Source organism: Ambystoma mexicanum, chromosome 14 (assembly GCF_040938575.1).
Source record: "Ambystoma mexicanum isolate Mex_15411 chromosome 14, UKY_AmexF1_1, whole genome shotgun sequence".
NCBI classification, from domain to species: Eukaryota; Metazoa; Chordata; class Amphibia; order Caudata; family Ambystomatidae; genus Ambystoma; species Ambystoma mexicanum.
The window spans coordinates 542,070,490-542,089,284 of NC_090940.1; the positions used below are offsets into that span (position 1 = coordinate 542,070,490).

At 47.4% G+C, this 18,795-nt stretch overlaps 1 protein-coding gene across 2 annotated transcripts in view; it reads right to left on the bottom strand.

The window, feature by feature from the left end:
- LOC138526940 (cholesterol 24-hydroxylase-like) overlaps positions 1–18,795 on the bottom strand; it is a 524,604-nt gene that overhangs the window by 373,587 nt on the left and 132,222 nt on the right. For both annotated transcript variants that reach the window (XM_069637830.1, XM_069637831.1), the window contains one exon: positions 17,894–17,964. In XM_069637830.1, the coding sequence (XP_069493931.1) occupies positions 17,894–17,964 (71 nt within the window). The remainder of the gene's footprint in view (positions 1–17,893; positions 17,965–18,795) is intronic.

Genomic DNA, 18,795 nt, shown 5'->3' on the forward strand with positions numbered 1-18,795 from the left:
GAGGGAACAGGAAGAAGGTGAGCTATGACTTCAGATATAGATGGAGAGGCAAGAGATAACTACTCCACAATGTCTCTCTCAGTACCACAGGATGACTGGGACGTGGATAATGGCATTAGCTCTGTCCCTGACGAACCTCCTGCCTGACGAAGTTGGTGCATTCACGCAATGATGATTAAGGCTTGCGAGGAGTTTGGGCTGACGCCCTTAGATAAAAAGGACCATTTCCTTTTTGACCTAATCAACAAAAAGTGCAAGTCAGTGGTTTCATTCCCAATTTTGGGCCAAGTTTGGGAGGAGGGCCTCCTACTAATCAAGGAACCGTTTTCAGAACCACCACTAAAAGGAAGTTTAGGGCACCTGTTGTCTCTCTCCCAAGCGCTTAACAACACAGCCGACTCCAGAGTCAGTGGTATCCACAGCAGCAAGAAGGAAGTTGCAGGGTCACGGCTCCAAATGTTTGGTGCCACCAAATAATGAAACCAGGAAGGACGATGCCTCCAGCAAGCAGATCCTGGCCATAGGGGTAACTACAGTTAAAGCCGCTGGCTCCCTGGCAATTTTGGTGCTCTACGATCGAGAAGTGTGGAATCGTATGCTCTATGATCAAGAAGTGTGGAATCGCATGGGTCCCATTCTGGAGCCCCATTCTGGAATATCTACCAGAAGATAAGAGGAAAGAGATGCTGGCCATCCTGCATGAGGGAAAGGATGCGTCCAATCACACCATTAACATTGCAGTGGGCATAGAGACTGGATTCAAGCAAATAGGCAATGAGGCGACCCTTCGCAAGAAGGCATAGTTAAAGTGGACAGACTTTCCACCAGACATACAAGCAAAAGGGCTTGACATGCCCTTCAAAAGGGACCAGTTATTTGGCCCCAAAATTGACGAGGCTTTAAAAGCCATCGAAACGGATGGTGACATGGCCAGATCCCTCACGTCAATCCAGTCTAGGTGCATTTATTGGCCCTTTCGGGGAGAGCCAGACCACTCAACTACCACCTCCAGAGGAAAATCTTATCAAAGAGGATGCTATTATTTGCTGGGGTATCGGAAGTCATACCAATACAAGTTGAAGGAGTTTAAAGTCCCACAAAGAAGGCTGTGTCATCCGCCCAAAAAGGAGGGCAACAAAAGCAAGCTTGACTCACGATACCCAGTGGCCAACACAAAGCTGCAAACACAAGTGGGAGTCAACCTCCAAAATCATCTAATATAATGAAAGGAAGTTACTACAGATGTCTGGGTTTTGGACATTATTCAACGGGCATGTGCTAGAGCTCAGTAAAACACCAGCAGAGGTGCCCCCCCGACACACACCGGCAGCCTCATCTATACATCCTAAGTAACAAAGACGCTCATCAAACGGGCCATACAAAGGGTTCCAAGGGAACAAAGATGTAAGGGAGTCTAAGTCTTTCCCGTTTCTTTGTAGTAAAAAAAAAAGCTGGATGGAACATGGAAGCCTATATTAGACCTGCATACCCTGAACAAGTCCATCAGCAATTCAGGATGATCACATTAACGGATGTCATCAACGCAGTCCAACCAGGAGACTTTCTCACATCGCTAGACCTACAGAACGTGTACTTTCCCACCCCAGTAGACAAGTCAAGCAGAAGGTTCCCAAGGTTTGCCATGGGAAACAACCACTACCAATTCAAGGTACTGCAGTTTGGCCCCCGGTCTATTCCGAGAACGTTCACAAAGTATTTGGCACTGGTGTCAGCCTTCCTAAGAACGATGGGTTATTATATATACCCTTATCTAGACGATTTGTTGGCAAGGGCAGCCACGAAACAGGAGGCGTCTCAGGCTCTGCAACACACAATGCAGATGCTGATGGGCCTGGGATTCTCCATCAATTACAACAAATGCTGCACAGTGCCCTCCAACAAATTAGTCTTCTTGGGGGCTGAGTTCTCTACCAACAGCGCCTGGGTCTGACCTTCATGGAAAAGAGCAGAGTCCATTCCTCGACTAGTAGCCACGTTTCAACCAGGTAAATGCCTGTCAGTGTGCAAGTGCATGCAGCTGCTGGTCATCGTGCATTCCCCTCATTCCTCACTGCAGGCTATATATGAGACCGTTAAGTTTTCCCAGCAGACAGATGGTCCAAAATACATGGGACTTGAAATGGCAAAGTGGAAGTCACAGCGCACCAGCTTTAATGGTGGAAAAACCCTCCCATTCTAACAAAGGGGATGCCCTACATGAAATTCTGCACCAGCACACGCTAGTCACAGAAGCGTCCCTCACGGGATGGTGTGCGCACATGGATGAGCTGTCCATGAAGGGACAGGTGACGGCCGAAGAATCACATTTCTATATAAACGTTCTGTAGATGAAAGCTATAGGCCCTGCGCACCGTTCTTTTCAACCAGTAAGAGATCGGTGGTAAGAATATTAACAGACAATACCACCACCATGTACTATATAAGGAAACAGGGCGGTACACGATCCAGAACACTGTGAAAACACCCACAACCGTTGAGGAATTGGGCAAATAACGACATCGTGATGCAAGACCTACCAGGGAAGCAAAACACAATTGCAGATCGCCTGAGCAGGCGCCAATGACCAATGCCACAAGAGAGCTATCAGACACACAGCTAACAAGAGTATTCAAACAATGGGGCATACCTCCAATATACGTCTTCGCAACTCTGGATGACAAGAAATGTCACAGCTTCCCCAGCAGATACCCAAAGAAGGACTCTCTAGGGGACGTGTTGCGCTCTCCTGGGAAGGGATGGTCACGTACGCGTTTCCCCATCTCCCAGTGATAAGCAGAGTAATCCAATGCTGTCCATGTATGAGAGCAAAAATCATTCTGATGGCCGCAGCGTGGCCATGGCAAGCCTAGTACTCGGATCTCCTTCACCTAGCAAAGGACTGTCCCATTCCACTGGGAGAAGACCCAGACCGGCTCTCAGATAACGGCCAAGTTCTGCATCACCACCCAGGGTCACTGAACCTCACTGCATGGATCCTGACTTTGTGGAGTTCAGCCACATAGATGAACAAGTTACTTCTTACCTTGTAACGTACTTTTGATGGGATGTTCCTCCGACGTATTCCTTATCTTTGATAATTCGTCTCCAGCTAGCTGGCCTCGGAAATGTTTTCTCTGTAGTGGGCGCTGCGCGTCGACGTCTGCCGAGCCGATGTCCCTCGACAGCCACTGTATCGGCGCCGACGTCACCATGCCCATAAATAGCCACGCACGGCGTCCGTTGCTCAGTTCCGTTTTGTAGCATAAGATAAGTCATGCCTGAATTGGTTATTGACCTTGAAGGAGCGTAAGCTGCAACCACAAGGGAAGTATTACTGCGGGGATGGATGGGAGGGGCGATAAGGAATATGTCGGAGGAATATCCCATCGAAAGAATGTTACAAGGTAAGAAGTAACTTGTTCTTCGAAGGGATTGTGTCCTCCGACGTATTCCTTATCTTTGATAGACTCCCATAGCAGTGGCATGTAATTGGAGGTGGGAGTAATAATGTCATGTATCCCTTTTAGGAATGAACCGAATGTAATACGGCTTTGCCAAATCTGGTCTCTTGACTAGTGGAGGAATCCAGGTTGTAAAATCTTGTGAATGTATGTGCGGATGACCATGTGGCAGTCGCACATATGTCTCGGAACGGTACCCCTCTCTGGAGGGCCGAAGAGGCTGCGATACCCCTGGTTGAATGAGCACTAAGATTTTGGGGTGGCTCTTTCCCTGCCAGTTTGTAACATTCCAGAATGGCCAAAATAATCCACCTGGAAATGATCTGTTTTGTTATGGGTAGTCCCAACTTGTGACCTGAGTATCCTACAAACAGTTGGTCTGCTTGCCTAATCCTAGCCAGTCTGCTGATGTAAAAGCTTAGAGCTCGCCTTGGGTCCAGACTATGTAGCCTTACTTCCTCTTTCCCCGGATGGGGAGGAGGGTAGAACGAAGGTAAGGAAATGTTCTGAGTGATGTGAAATTCAGAAACCACCTTTGGGAGGAAATTAGGCTTCACCTGTAGGACAACTTTGTCCTTATGGAAAATTGTATGGGGGGGTTTACAAGAAAGAGCTTGTAATTCGCTCACCCTCCTAGCAGATTTTAGTGCTACCAATAGGACAGTTTTAAGAGTGAGAAATCTCAGCGAACAAGAGTGGAGTGGTTCGAAGGGAGTACCCATTAGGAAATTTAAGACTAAATTTAAGTCCCATAAGGGAACTTGGAATGGTCTTGGAGGATAAACATTAGTTAATCCCTTGAGAAATTGTATTACTAGGAGTAGTTTGAAATACAATGGTTCCTCCGCAGTGCGCTTGAAGATTGATAGACCTGCGAGATAGCCTTTTACAGTGCCAACTTGAAGGCCTGAGTTTGCCAAGCAGAGTAGAAACGATAACACTGTTGGTGTACCACATGAAAAAGGGTTGATATTCTCTTCTCTACACCAGCTGCAAAATTTGTTCTAACGGCAGCGGTATTTGTTGGTGGCCTTCTGGCCGAAAGCAACACCTCCATGACGTCATCAGGGAGGTCCCAATCCTTGTACCTCACCCTTTCAGAAGCCAAGCATGAAGGTTGAGGGTTCTGATGTCTGGATGGAGAACCGGACCTCCCTTCTGTGAGAGAAGATTCTCTTTGAGTGGAAGACGGATTGGAGGACAGATGGACATATCTAGAAGGTCCGGGTACCACGTTCTACTGGCCCAGTCCGGGGCATTTAGGATCATGGTTTTCCGGAATCTTCTCAACCTCCTTATCATTTGAGGAATAACAGGGACTGGTGGAAACGCATAAAGGAGTGGGAACTCCCAGTCCACTACGAACGCGTCCCCTAGAGCTCATCTTGGGGGAAATTCCCTTGAACAGAACAGATCGCTTTTCCTGTTGGTGCTGGTGGCGAACAGATCCACCTGAGGGGTTCCCCAAAGGGCGAATATCTCTTGAAGGACTTCCTGAGCTAGCTCCCACTCGTGGGAGACTGTGCTCTGCCTGCTCAGAGTGTCAGCTGTCAAGTTCTCTCCGGCTAGGTGGACTGCCGATAGAGAGATTCCTTCCTGAATTGCCCAAAACCAGAGCTGCATTGCCTCTCTGCACAGTGGCAGTGACCCTACGCCTCCTCTTTTGTTGAGGTAATGCATGGCCACCGTGTTGTCCGTCATTATCAGGACATTTCTCCCCTGTACTGATGGCAGGAAAGCTTTCAGCGCTAGTCTGATCGCTCTCAGCTCCAATAGGTTGATGTGTAGTCTGGACTCCGATGGAGACCAACGGCCGCTGATGGTCAAGTCGTTGGCATGGGCTCCCCACCCCGTGAGTGAGGCGTCTGTGACTACAATTATCTCCGGCCATGGTTGCCAAAACAGTTCTCCTTTCAAGATGTTCTCTGGATAGGCCCACCATTGAAGGTCGTGGGCTACCTTGTCCGGAATCCGGAGGAGATCTGTCATTCTTCCTGGGTATTGTGACCACTGGGTCCTTAGTGCCCAGTGCAGAGATCTCATTCTCAGGCAAGCCTCTGGCACAAGGAAGATGCAGGATGCCATGAGGCCTAGAAACCTCAAAAAGTCAAAGGCTGGGAGATGTTGGGCATTTTGAAACCTGTTGACCATCTGCAGAATATCTTGAGCCCTCACCTCTGGTGGAGAGGCTTTTCCCAGGGAAGTGTCCAGGACCGCTCCTATGAACTGGAGTCTCTGTGATGGTATCATCTGTGACTTCTTTAAATTGAGGGAGAAGCCCAGTTTGTGAAGGAAGTGGCACACATAATCTATCTGGATCTGAGCTTGTTCCGAAGATACAGCTCTGATCAGCCAATTGTCCAGGTAGGGGTAGTCGTAGATCCCGTCCCTCCTTAGACTTGCAGCCACTAGCGACATTAGCTTGGTGAAGACCCTCGGGCGGAGGTCAGCCCAAATGGCAGAACTCGAAATTGATAATGAGAGCTGCCAATTGCGAACCTCAGGTATCTCCTGTGTTTGAGATGGATTGGCACATGGAAATAAGCATCCTGGAGGTCTAGAGATACCAGCCAGTCCTGGATCTGGAGGGCCTGAAGGATCTGAGAGAGAGTTACCATCTTGAACTTGTCCTTCCTGAGGAACTTGTTCAATTCTCGTAAGTCCAAGATGGGTCTCAGTCCTCCGTCCTTCTTTGGTATGAGAAAGTAGGGAGAGTACCAGCCCTTGTTCCTCTCCGCTACAGGTACCGGTTCTATGGCACCTTTCTCTAGCAGGTCTACAATTTCCTGCAAGAGGAGCTTTTAGAGAGCTGTGCCCCGGTGGATGACTGAGGGATGTGTAGAAAGGGTAGGCATTAACCCTGGGCAACTGTCTCCAATGCCCAAGCATCTGATGTAATAGCCTGCCATTCCATCAGATGGTGAGTTAACCTGCCCCCTACAGGTGTTTTGTGTGGAAAGACCTCAGAGTGGTTTGGGGGCGACTGATGCAGATGCCGAGGGTAAAGAGGCACCTGCTGCTGCTGCGGCCTAACCCGTCCACCTCGTGTGGATCTCCTTTGGCCTCTTTGAGCCGGCTGTCCTCTGCCTTTCCCAAATGCGGAATAATAGCAAAAGGACTTTCCTCTCCCAGAGGTTCTAGAGGGGCGAAAAGGAGTTTGGCGGATTGCAGCTCCTAAAGATTTTGCTGCTGCTTTAGATGTTGCAACTTTTCCAGATTGGCATCAGCCTTTTTACCGAATAAGGAAGAGCCGTCAAAGGGCATATTCAAAAGTCTGGCCTGTATATCTGGAGCAAAGCCAGACCTTCGCAACCACGCATGCCTGCGGATTGTAGTACTTGCCGCCATGGCCCTCCTGATACTGTCAGCGGAATCGATGCCAGTTTGAAGGGAATCGCACATGGCATCTTTGCCATCTTTAATGATGTTAAGGAAGGCTTCCCTTTCCTCTCCTTCCGGTATGCAGTCAGCCACTGATGAAGCACACTCCCACAGTGTGTGACTGAACCTGGCGAGCGTACAAGTGGCGTTGATGGACTTCAACGCCATACTACAAGCAGAAAAGACTTTTTCTGCCATAGAATCGTACCTTTTGTCATCTCTATCTTGTGGGACAGTAGGGTAAGTGGATCTGCTGCTTGATGAAGTTGCCGCTTGAACCACCAGGCTCTCTGGAGTCGGGTGTTTTGATAAATATTCAGGGTCAGCCGCAGCTACCTTATACTTGGCTGACAATCTTTTATTGACTGCAGGGATAACCTCAGGAGTTTCCCAATTTGATGAAATCTTCCTTTGTAAGGCTGCATGGAAGGGGACCACAGGATCCTCCTGTGGACCTTTGTCTAGTATGTCTGTAAGGTCATCCTGTTGAAAAACAGGTGAAGGCGCAGACCAACCCATGAATTCAATAATCCTTGCCATCACGGTTCCATAGAGGGTTTCGGCATGTTCCCCTGGGTCTGGTTTGACAAATTCCACTTCTGGGGAAGTGTCCAGCCCACTTGCCTCATGTAATGATTCCTGTAGGTCTTTCAACCTTCTTTCCTCAGAGGTAAAATCCTCTGAAACAGGTGGTGTGGTCCTCTGCAGCCCGAAGGGTCTTTCCTGGTCAGAATCCTCCCCTTCTTCATAGATTGAAGATAATCTGGGGCACTCTGACCTCGGAAATGGTGTAAAACCCATTTCTAAGGCAGAAGGAGCCAACCTCGTCATTACTGGGCTAGAAAACGTTGATGTCGTTGACGCCGATGTGAAAGGCTTCGAAGGCGCCGAGAAAGGTGTCGAGAAAACTGCAAGAGGCCTCGAAGAACTCGAGGGGATCGGGATCCTACTCGAGGATGTCGACGACGTTCTCAGCATCGTGCCGAAGGCTCTTGGTATAACCGTTGGCTGTGAAGTAGCCGTGGTTTTCTCTTTTATCGGCGTCAATGTCGGCGTCGACGATGGCGTCGATTCGATCGACCGATGCGTCGAAGAACCCTTCGACAACGGCGTTGATGGCGCTGATCCATGCATAGAAGGGATCTTCGACGACAGCGTCGAAGATGGTGCCTTCTTACCCGATGACCCATGGCGCTCTCGGGTGGACTCTTTCGCCGGGTGCAACGACTCGCGCTGTTTCGATTTTGTGGATTTTTCACCCAGGGTATCACCCTCAGCTGTCTTTGAGGGGGTCGAGGCCGCTTTCTCGAAGACGCTTAGCATTTTCTTCCTGAATTCCTCCCACTCAGCCTGAGAGCTGTGTTTTGTGGGGCAGGAGACCCTTTCTGGGGAAACAGAAGATGACGAGGAAGGGGATCTTCGACGTCTCTTCTTTGAGTGTCTAGAACTCGACGAGTGGTGGGAGCTACTTCGAGACCTAGAATGGGAATGCTTCCGACGGCGAGGAGACGGCCGTAGAAACTTTCTAGGAGGTTTTGACTGACTTACCTCTCTCGAGCTTCCCCTTGAGCTCCTTCAAGGCTTTCGCCGTCATGGACATGCAGTCCTCACACTCTGAACAATGGTGCTCGACCCCCAAGCACCACAAGCAGATCTTGTGAGGATCCGTTATCGACATTTTCATTCCGTAGTCTCAACATTTTTTGAAGCCGGACCGCAGAGTCGTCGGTTTGGATGAAGAAGCCATCGAGAACGAGTTGGTTTTAATCGAGTAAATATGATAGGTTTATCTGACTGAACTGAGCAACGATATTCCGAGGCCCCATGAAGCGCGGAAAAACGGAACTGAGCAACGGACGCCGCGCATGGCTATTTATGGGCATGGTGACGTCGGCGCCGATACGGTGGCTGTGGAGGGACATCGACTCGGCGGACGTCGACGCGCAGCGCCCTCTACAGAGAAAACATTTCCCAGGCCAGCAAGCTGGAGACGAATTATCAAAGATAAGGAATACGTCGGAGGACACAATCCCTTCGAAATGCCACAAGATTGCAGCCAATTCTGCACGTGGCAAAGGGAGTGTCAGGAATTCTACCATCCGCATGGCGAGTGTGCGCTCACCAGGGATTTTATGAAATGTTTAATTAAATGGAATGAGGGTAGACCAAACTCAGGAAAACGTGTGGACGTAATCCACAGACATTTTTGCTATGCTCACACCACGGTAAACGCATAGACCTGTGTTCTCAGGGTGGACACAGCCTACAGGTACAGTCCGTCCGGTCATATTTAGTTGGGAAATGACAGCCAGGATTACACCATGTCATCTCCAGAAAAGGGGAGGACCAACCTTCCCCCTACCATTGCCAGCCTGATTAAGTAACAAAGGTCATATTTAGTTGGGAAATGACAGCCAGGATTACACCATGTCATCTCCAGAAAAGGGGAGGACCAACCTTCCCCCTGCCATTGCCAGCCTGATTAACTAACAAAGGCTCCATGGATCTGCCCAGCTCTTTTGCTGTACCCTGCAGATGGTGAAAGCGATTAGCATACCAATTAGAGGGTACTTCATACAGGGCCCGCATGAGGCCTAGCTGCAGAGGTTAACAAAGGAGTCAGGAAACCCCAACAACCTTTCATATTTAACTGTCAACCTGAAGCCAGCTCCACCCTCTGCATCTATGACAGTGAGCTGACATGTCTGGGACTGCATGTTTAAAGTAGGCCATCCCGCAGGGGGGCCGCATTCCCGTGGTTTGCAGGAGCCAAATCTAGCCGCAGCTTCAAGGGAGAACTGCCGCTTTAAATCGGGAACCACAGAGATCTATTAACCAGAGAGACTCTTTGATCCACAGACAGGAGCATGGGTGGACTTAGTATCGCAAATTTTAACCCCTTTGCCTTCCTGTTGCAAAGCACTCTGGTTATGACCTCATGCATACAGGAGATTGTTGGTGGGGACCCCAGGATTGGTTCATTAAGGTAGGCTTAGCCTACACCAATCACTATGGCCCATTTGGCTTTATAGAGGGCTGCACACCACTTTTGAGACTTTGCAAGTAGTTGCAAGACATACTCATAGTTGGACCCCGACTGAAGGTACAGTCTAGTCTGCCTTACTTCTTCTGCCAGGGAAGGAAGCCCAAGACCTCCAAAAAGGGAAGCAAGACACCCCTAAACATCGCCCAGAGAACAGAGGGAGATCCTGAATCCAGAGGACCCTGTAGCCGCTCCAGAACTGGTACCCAGTCAGCACACAGCGTGCCGAGCTAGGCTCTGCAGCAAGCTGCCTAGGTAGGAAGGGCCAGAAGGTCTCTGAACTCAAAACCAAGGACAAGGCAACTGCTTGCAACACTCCCCAACTTTGGCGCATCCACCCTAAAGGACATAAGCCCATTGAAGAAGCTGGGAGCAATGCCTCGATGAACATCTACCAACTCCCGCCTTAAAGGACATTTATGAGCTGCGACGCTGACAGTCGTCAAGCCGCAGTCACTTAAAGACATCCAAGACATTGCAACCAGTGCTTCAGAACCACCGAACAGCACAGAGACAACGATTATTAACCCTGAGCTGCCGTGAAGGCCAGAATGGCGCCATTCGTCCAGCTTCACTCGCCGAATGGTCAGGCGGCCTGATACCCAAAGCTGGTGCCTGTCTTGAAGCACCCTGAAGCCGACCCGACCCTGTGGAGCACCAAGAACACATACAGCACAAGGTACATTGTGGTTCTGTCCCCCTGGTCCTTCCCAGAAGGCCCCTAGAGACATTTTAAGACCTCCTGCTCCCTGGGCACTGAAGCCAAGTAACCTTAAACTGTTTTGATTATTAATCAAACAGACTACCCTCCTCAGAGAGCATCCCTTTTCCTTCTTTGAAACTGCATGTCCTCTAAATTCCTATACAGGGTGGGTTGTATTTCGTAGTGTTGCTAGAACTATCGAGTGTGATATAAATAAAGTAGATATTTTGTATACAACCTTGACTGAGCAGTCCCTTTTATCATTGTGTAATAATTGTATTTTTGCTGTGTTGTAACTAACCAACGATCCATGACATTGCGGAGATAAGCCTGCTGTTCCGTCCACGTTACCAAAATTGGATAAGGAGGTTTATAATTTGCTTGTTTTCCAATCTGTTCAGGTCCCATCTGGTGTAGTAGAGGTGTGGGGCTAATTGATGGTTTAGAAACCAATATTCACCCCTGGAGCACTGGAGCACTGGTGCCCCGGAAGTTGATTCATCACAAGCAGTGTCAACTTACAGATCTTACGGATATAAATTGATTTTCTTCTGTAAATGGTGAGGCCAGGAACAGCTGGACCCACTGAATATGTCGCTGCATCGCCTGTTGCCATATCTCCTTAAACTGACAAAATACTGCCTGTTACATTACTCAAAGATACAGTGGGAATTTCTGGTTACCTTGCTGCAACTAGTTTTCATAGAATCTTGTGACTACAAAGATTTACACGCTGGATGCAGCGTGTAAAGGTGTGTTTCTTTAATATTCATAAAGTATACACATGGTCTAAAGAGTGGTGGGCAGGCACGTGTTTCGAACCCGGAGGTTCCTTCTCAAGGCAGGTATGGTAATAGAGATCTTGGATTTGAGAAAGGTGGTTGAGTCTTAAGTAGCCTCATTTGATTGCAGCATTCGTGGTGAACGCTTTGGCAACAGCCATGAAATCCCACGAGTTCAACCCTTGAATAATCTGCCACACGGCTACTTAAGACTCAACCACCTTTCTCAAATCCAAGATCTTTATTACCATACCTGCCTTGAGAAGGAACCTCTTAGTTCGAAACACGTGTCGGCTGACCACTCTTTAGACCATGTGTCTACTTTGTGAATATTAAAGAAGAACAAGTTACTTACCAACTGTAATGTTCTTTCGACTGGATGTTCCTCCCAAGTATTCCTTATCTTTGATATTCGTTTCCAGCTTGCTCGCCTCAACATTTTTTTCAGTAGAGGGCACTGAGTGCTGATATCCCTCGAGTCGATGTCCCTCGAAGGCCTCCGTATCAGCGTCGTCGTCATCATAGGTATAAATAGATGCACGCAGCAACGGTTGCTCAGTTCCATTTTGAAGTGCAATGTTTGTGCAGTATTAGATGGTTAGTACCCTTGAGGGAGACAGGCTGCAACTACAAGGGAAGTTTTACTGCAGGGGAAGGATGGGAGGGGCATTAAGGAATACGTGGGAGGAACATCCAGTCGAAAGAACGTTACAGTTGGTAAGTAACTTGTTCTTCGAATGGATTGTGTCCTCCCACGTATTCCTTATCTTTGATAGTCTCCCAAAGCAGTAATGTGTACAGGAGGCGGGAGTAAAATTTAGTATTGTTTAGGAGTGCACAGAGTGCAATACAGCTTTCCCAAATTTAGTTTCTTGGCTAGTGGAGGAGTCTAGATTATAGAATTTGGTAAAGGTATGTGCAGACGACCATGTGACAGCTGCACATATGTCTTTTATTGCAACTCCCCTATGGAGAGCTGACAAAGCTGCAATACCCCTGGTTGAATGAGCCCTTGGGTGTTGAGGGGATCTTTCCCAGCAAATTTATAGCATTCTAGGATAGTTAAAATGATCCATCTTGAGATGGTTTGTTTAGTGATGGCCAGGCCTAGTTTATGTCCTCCATACCCCACAAACTAGTCTGCTTGCCTAAGTCTTGCAAGTCTTTGGATCAAGTCTGTGCAGTCTTTCCTCCTCTTTCCCAGGATGAGGGGGAGCATAGAATGCAGGTAAATTTATTTTTTGCATAATATGAAATTCTGACACAACCTTTGGGAGGAAATTAGGCTTCACTTGAAGGACTACCTTATCCTTGTGGCATATAGTATGTGGAGGTTTGCAACACAAAGCTTGTAGTTCGCTCACACTCCTGGCAGAAGTTATAGCCACTAGAAAAACTGTTTTGAGAGTGAGAAATCTTAATGGGAAGGAATGGAGAGGTTGAAAGGGAGTGTCCTTTAGACATTTTAGAACTAGATTTAAGTCCCACAGGGGAACTTGAAAAGGAGTTGGTGGGTAGACATTAGTCAACCCTTTCAGACATTGAATGATTAAAAGACATCTTGAAATGTAAGGGTTCTTCATCTGTGCATTTGAAAATTGATAGCGCGGCGAGATAGCCCTTAAATGTGCCGACTTGTAGACCTGAATTTGCTAGGTACAATAGGAAAGACAATACCAATGGTGTGTTGCATGAAAAAGGGTCAATATTCTTATCTCTACACCAGCTGCAGAATGTGTTCCAACGGCAGCAGTATAGTGATTTGGTTGCTGGTCTTCTGGCCAAAAGCAACACCTCCAATGATGTCATCCGGGAGGTCCCAATCTTTGTATCTCAACCTTTAAGAAACCATGTGTGAATGTTGAGAGTTCTGATATCCGGATGGAGAGCCTGACCCTCCTCTTGCGAGAGAAGATCCTCTCTTTGTGGAAGACGAATCGGAGGACAGATGGACATGTCTAGAAGATCCGGGTACCATGTCCTCCTGGCCCAGTCCAGGTCAATTAGGATCATAGTTTTCCGAAATCTTCTCAGCCTCCTTATTACGTGAAGAATGATGGGACTGGAGGAAATGCATAAAGAAGTGGAAACTCTCAATCCACCACAAATGCATCCCCTAGAGCTCTTCTCTGGGGAAATTCCCTGGAGCAGTACTGTTTGCATTTCTTGTTGAAACTCATTGCAAACAGATCCACCTGAGGGGTTCCCCAAAGGGCAAAGATCTCTTGAAGGACCAACTGAGCTATCTCCCACTCGTGGGAGACTGTGGTCTGCCTGCTCAGAGCGTCTGCCGCCGTGTTCTTCTCTCCGGCCAGGTGGACTGCCGATAGAGAGATTCCTTCTTGAATTGCCCAGAACGAGAGCTGCATTGCCTCTCTGCACAGTGGCAGTGACCCTACGCCTCCTCTTTTGTTGAGGTAGTGCATGGCTACTGTGTTGTCAGTCATTATCAGAGCATTTTATCCCTGTACTAATGGCATGAAAGCTTTCAGTGCTAGCCTGATTGCTCTCAGCTCTAATAGGTTGATGTGCAGTTTGGACTCCGATGGATACCAACGACCGCTGATGGTCAAATCGTTGGCATGGGCTCCCCACCCTGTAAGGCATCCGTCTCTACCGTTATCTGCGGCCATGGTTGCCAAATCGGTTCTCCTTTGAAGATGTTCTCCCGACAGGCCCACCAGTGAAGGTCCTGTGCGACTCTGTTCGAGATTTGTAGGAGATCTGACATCTTTCCTGAGATTTGTGACCATTGGGTCCTTAGAGCCGACTGGAGAGACCTCATTCTCAGGCGTGCCCCTGGCACTAGCAAAATGCAGGATGCTATGAGGCCGAGCAACCTCAAAAAGTTGAAGGCTGGCAGATACTGGGCATTTTGAAATCTGGTCACCATCTGTAGAATATCTTGAGCCCTCACCTCTGGTGGCGAGGCTTTTCCCAGGGATGTGTTCGGGACTGCTCCAATAAATTGGAGTTTCTCTGATGGTATCATGTGGGACTTCTTGAAGTTGAGGGAGAAGCCCAGCTTGTGGAGGAAGTGGCAGAACATAGTCCATGTGATACTGAGCTTGTTCCGGGGACACTGCTCTGATCAACCAGTCGTCCATGTAGGGGTAGATATGAACCCCTCCCCTCCTGAGACTTTCTGCCACAACCGCCATTAGCTTGGTGAAAACCCTCGGGCGGAGGTTAGCCCAAATGGCATAACCCAAAATTGATAGTGAGAGCTGCCAATGGTGGACCTCAGGTATTTTCTGTGCTTGAGATGGATTGGCACATGAAAGTAAACATCCTGAAGGTCCAGAGATACCAACCAATCCTGAAGTTGGAGAGCCTGAAGGATCTGAGAAACGGTTACCATCTTGAACTTGTCTTTCCTGAGGAATTTGTTCAATTCTCGCAAGTCCAAGATGGGTCTAATTCTCCCGTCCTTTTTCGGAATTTGGAAATATGGGGAGTACCAACCCTTGTTCCTCTCTGCTACAGGTACGGTTCTAGAACACCTTTCTCTAGCAGGTCCAAAATCTCCTGCATAAGGAGTGGATCTGGAAACATCAAAGGGTTGTTCCCGGTGGATGACTATGAGGGATGTGTAGAAGAGGTATGCAGTAACCTTGGGCAATTATTTCCAATGCACAAGTATCTGAAATAATAGCCTGCCATTCTGTCAAATGTTTAGTTAACCTGCCCCCCTATTGGTGTCTTCTGTGGTGAGAGCTCAGAGGGGTTTTGGAGTGGCTGCCGCAGATGCTGAAGGCAAGGCAGCACCTGCGGGCTTGGTACCTTTGACCCGTACACCAAGGGGAAATCATCTCTGGCCCCTTTGAGCTGGCTGTCCTCTGCCTTTTCCAAAACCGGAATAAAAGCGAAAGGACCAACCCCTCCAGGGCGTACCTGTGGGGCGGTTTGGAGCTTGATCAATTGCAGCCCCAAGGGATTTGGCCGCCGCTTTGGAAGTTTGCAACTTCTCCTAACTGTCCTCAGCTTTTTTACCAAATAGATAGTTGCCGCCAAAGGGCATATTCAGAAGTCTGGATTGCATATCAGGAGCAAACCCAGATTTCCCCAACCACGCAAATCTGCGGATTGTGGTACTAGCCGCCATGGCTCTGCTGATGCCGTCAAAAGATCGAGACCAGTTTGAAGGGACTTGCACATCGCATCCTTTCCGTCCTTGATAATGCTCAAGAAACCGTCTCTCTCCTCTCCCTCGGGGAGGTGGTCAGCCGCCATCGAAATACACTCCCAAAGGGTGTGGCTGAACATTGCCAGCGCGCAAGATGCGTTAGCAGACTTAAGAGCCATGCTACATGTCGAGAAGACCTTCTTGGCCAAATTTCTTGTCGTCACAATCCTGTGGAATTGTGGGGTATGCTGATTGTCTGTCTGATGAAATAGCAGCTTGGACTACCAGGCTCTCTGGAGTCGGTTGCTTAAATAAATAAGGAGGGTCTGAAGTTGATGTCCTATATTTTACAGAAAGTTTCTTACTGACTGCAGGAATTACTTCTGGAGTCTCCCAATTTGTGGCTACTTTTTTCTGCAATGCTGTATGGAAGGGAACTATAGGGTCCTCTTGAGGTCCCTTATCTAAAATGTCAGTTAGGTCATCTTGGTCAAAAGAGGGTGTGGGTCTCGTCCACCCCATATATTCCATTACCCTGTTCATGAGTAACCTATAACTTCCTTCAGCATGATCACCTAGCTCCAGTTTACTAAAATCTACCTCTGGAGAGGTATCAATACCATGGCCTCATGTAAGGACTCTTGTAGATCCTTTAGCCTGACCTCTTCTGGTACAAATTCCTCCGGTAGAGGAGGTCTTGTAGATTGCCTTTCTGCATCTGAGTATTCCCCTTCTTCATATATGGAAGATAAAGCCCTGAAAGAGTCAAAGAGTGTAGAAGGGGTGAAGCCCATCTCAAGTGATGATGGAGCTATATTAGTCATCACTGGCTGAGAAAGACTCAAAATCGTCGAGGTAGACGGCATAGGTCTCGACGTAATCGTGAAAGGCGTCGATGTACTCGAAATTGGCTTCAATGTCGTTGAGGGATTTGGGATTTTCTTTGATGTCGTAGATGGGGTCGACACTGGTCTCGACGTTCCTCAGAGACTCGATGCCTCAGGTGCGGATGGCGTTGAATGGGCATAGGGTGCCGGTAATTTCTCCTTCGAAGATGGCACAGATTTAGAATTCAAGAGGTAAGGTCGACGCCTTATGCGTCGAAGAGGCTTTTTCTCTACTCGAGGGTTCATGACACTCTCGAGAAGTATGCTTTGCGGAGGTTGACGACTCACAGCTTTTATGTTTATCGGGTTTCTTACCCGGGGTATCGCCTCTAGTTATCTCCGAGGGGGCAAGGCCACGTTCTCAAAGACCTTTAACATTTTCAAATGAAAATCTTCCCACTGAGCCGGGAAGCTGTACTTCGTGGGATAAGCAACTTTTTCTGGGGAACTGGAGGACGAAGATGAGGGCGATCTATGGCGCCTCTTTTTATTGTGTCTCAAAGCGGATGAATGGTGCAATCCGCTTCTTCTGTACTGTAATTATGACAACTTACATTTTTTTTAGGGAGAATTGCATGACTGTCTTTTTAAAAATAAAGTTAACACATACTGGTCTTTGCCAGATAGGATATAGTTAGCTTAATAAAAGTATTATCCCAAATATGTCTGATTTTCAATTACAAGAAACATATTTTAAAAAATCTTGCTTATGAATCCCACACAGGTCTTTGGCAGTTAAGAGTGGAGGAGACGATTACTGTTGCACTCCCTCCATTAGCCCCCTAGAGTTTGCAGTAAACGGAGAAAAGAGGGTGGAGAGAGCTGTGAGGGCAAGAGAGAAATGCAGGGCAAGTGTGCTTTCATTGAACATGGTAACTGGAATAGCTATCTTTGCTACACAAGTGTCCATTTAATTAGCAAATCTACAACATTGCATAGCATATTGCTATGCGACACTGCTTATTTTATGCCTTGAGGTATGCCTTTCTGCCTTTACACTGCCTATTGTGCATGTAACTGCTATCTACTCTATTCAAAGAATGTTAATCTATGAAAGATGGGAGTGTATTATTAACCTGTAACTCCACTTCTCCAGCATTGTTATCTTTCATGGATTTGCATGCACACTCCTCCACACTAGGTTGAAAGCCTACTGTATAAGTGGTTACTCCAGGATTAGAATGTGAAGATGTCATCCAGGGTGGCGCTAGATACTAGACATCTTATTGGTATGGACTGAATGCACCAAAAAGAATATGAATTGTATACAAAACAGTGCTGTTTTTCTTTATTATATAATCTATTACCGAGGTAAGCAAGGATTCCCAGCCTGACACTGGGAACTATTCAAAGCATGGGAATCCATGAAAGATACCAATGCTGGAGAAAAGTAGTTAGCAGGTAAAGCAACTTACTCCTTACAATGGCCTAGTACCAGGTTTTGTCAGTTTCCGCATTCACAACTTCATGTCCATCAACAGTGGCATTTAGCCAATGTTTTTTAACATACCTTACTCCATACAGATCCTGGAATTTGTCATAGAATTCATCCTTTGTGTACTTTGGGGACATCAGAAACTCCTAGAGCAAAAAAAAAAAAAAAAGACCACAGCGTTGATTGAATACATTTGTTAGGCACACCTGCAACAAGACAGTGGGAAGCTCTTTATAGTTTGCTTTGTTGGGGGAGTGGGTCACATACATCACAATTGTTCAATAAATAAAAAATCCAAATTAAAACTAAACAGAGAATAGTTCACATGTTTCTAAATCATGTCAACCCTGTTTGAAAGTATGTTAAACCCCTATGTTTATTCCTAAACACATCAAAATATCTTGATCATATAATCTAGTGATAATGGCATTAGCAAAGAACTGTACAATCTTCTAACGGTTAGAAGCAAAGCAAAGGCATTACCATGTGCCACAGGCCATTAACCTTATTGTGCAAGCTGGTCACAAGTCCCATGAGGTGCTGCTAAAATGAGTTTTCAGATGTTAAAAAAAAAAGAAAGTGAGGACAGATACGTCTGTGAGCATGTGCAGCGCTTCTGCAGGAAGAGAAGGAAGAGCAGTGGAGTGACTAAGATGGGAGAGTGGGGCCATGACTCAGTAAGAGGAAGAATAGCAATGGCTGAGCGGGACAGAGGAGAGGCGCTGTGGGAGAAAAAGGTGTGAGGTGAAATATAGCCCCTTGATGTGAGAAATAAAGAGGCCAGAGATAGTTATGAGGACTCGCCAAAATACAAGGCCTGCGCAGAAATGATGTCCAGCATAAGGCCTAGTGAAGTCAAGTCAAAAGGAAAGAAAGTGGGCCTAAAAACCTTGCAAGATGCTAAAATGTGAGCAATACTTTTCATAAAGGAACGACATGTGGAAATGTTGGACAAATCCATGGAGAGCTGCACTGAT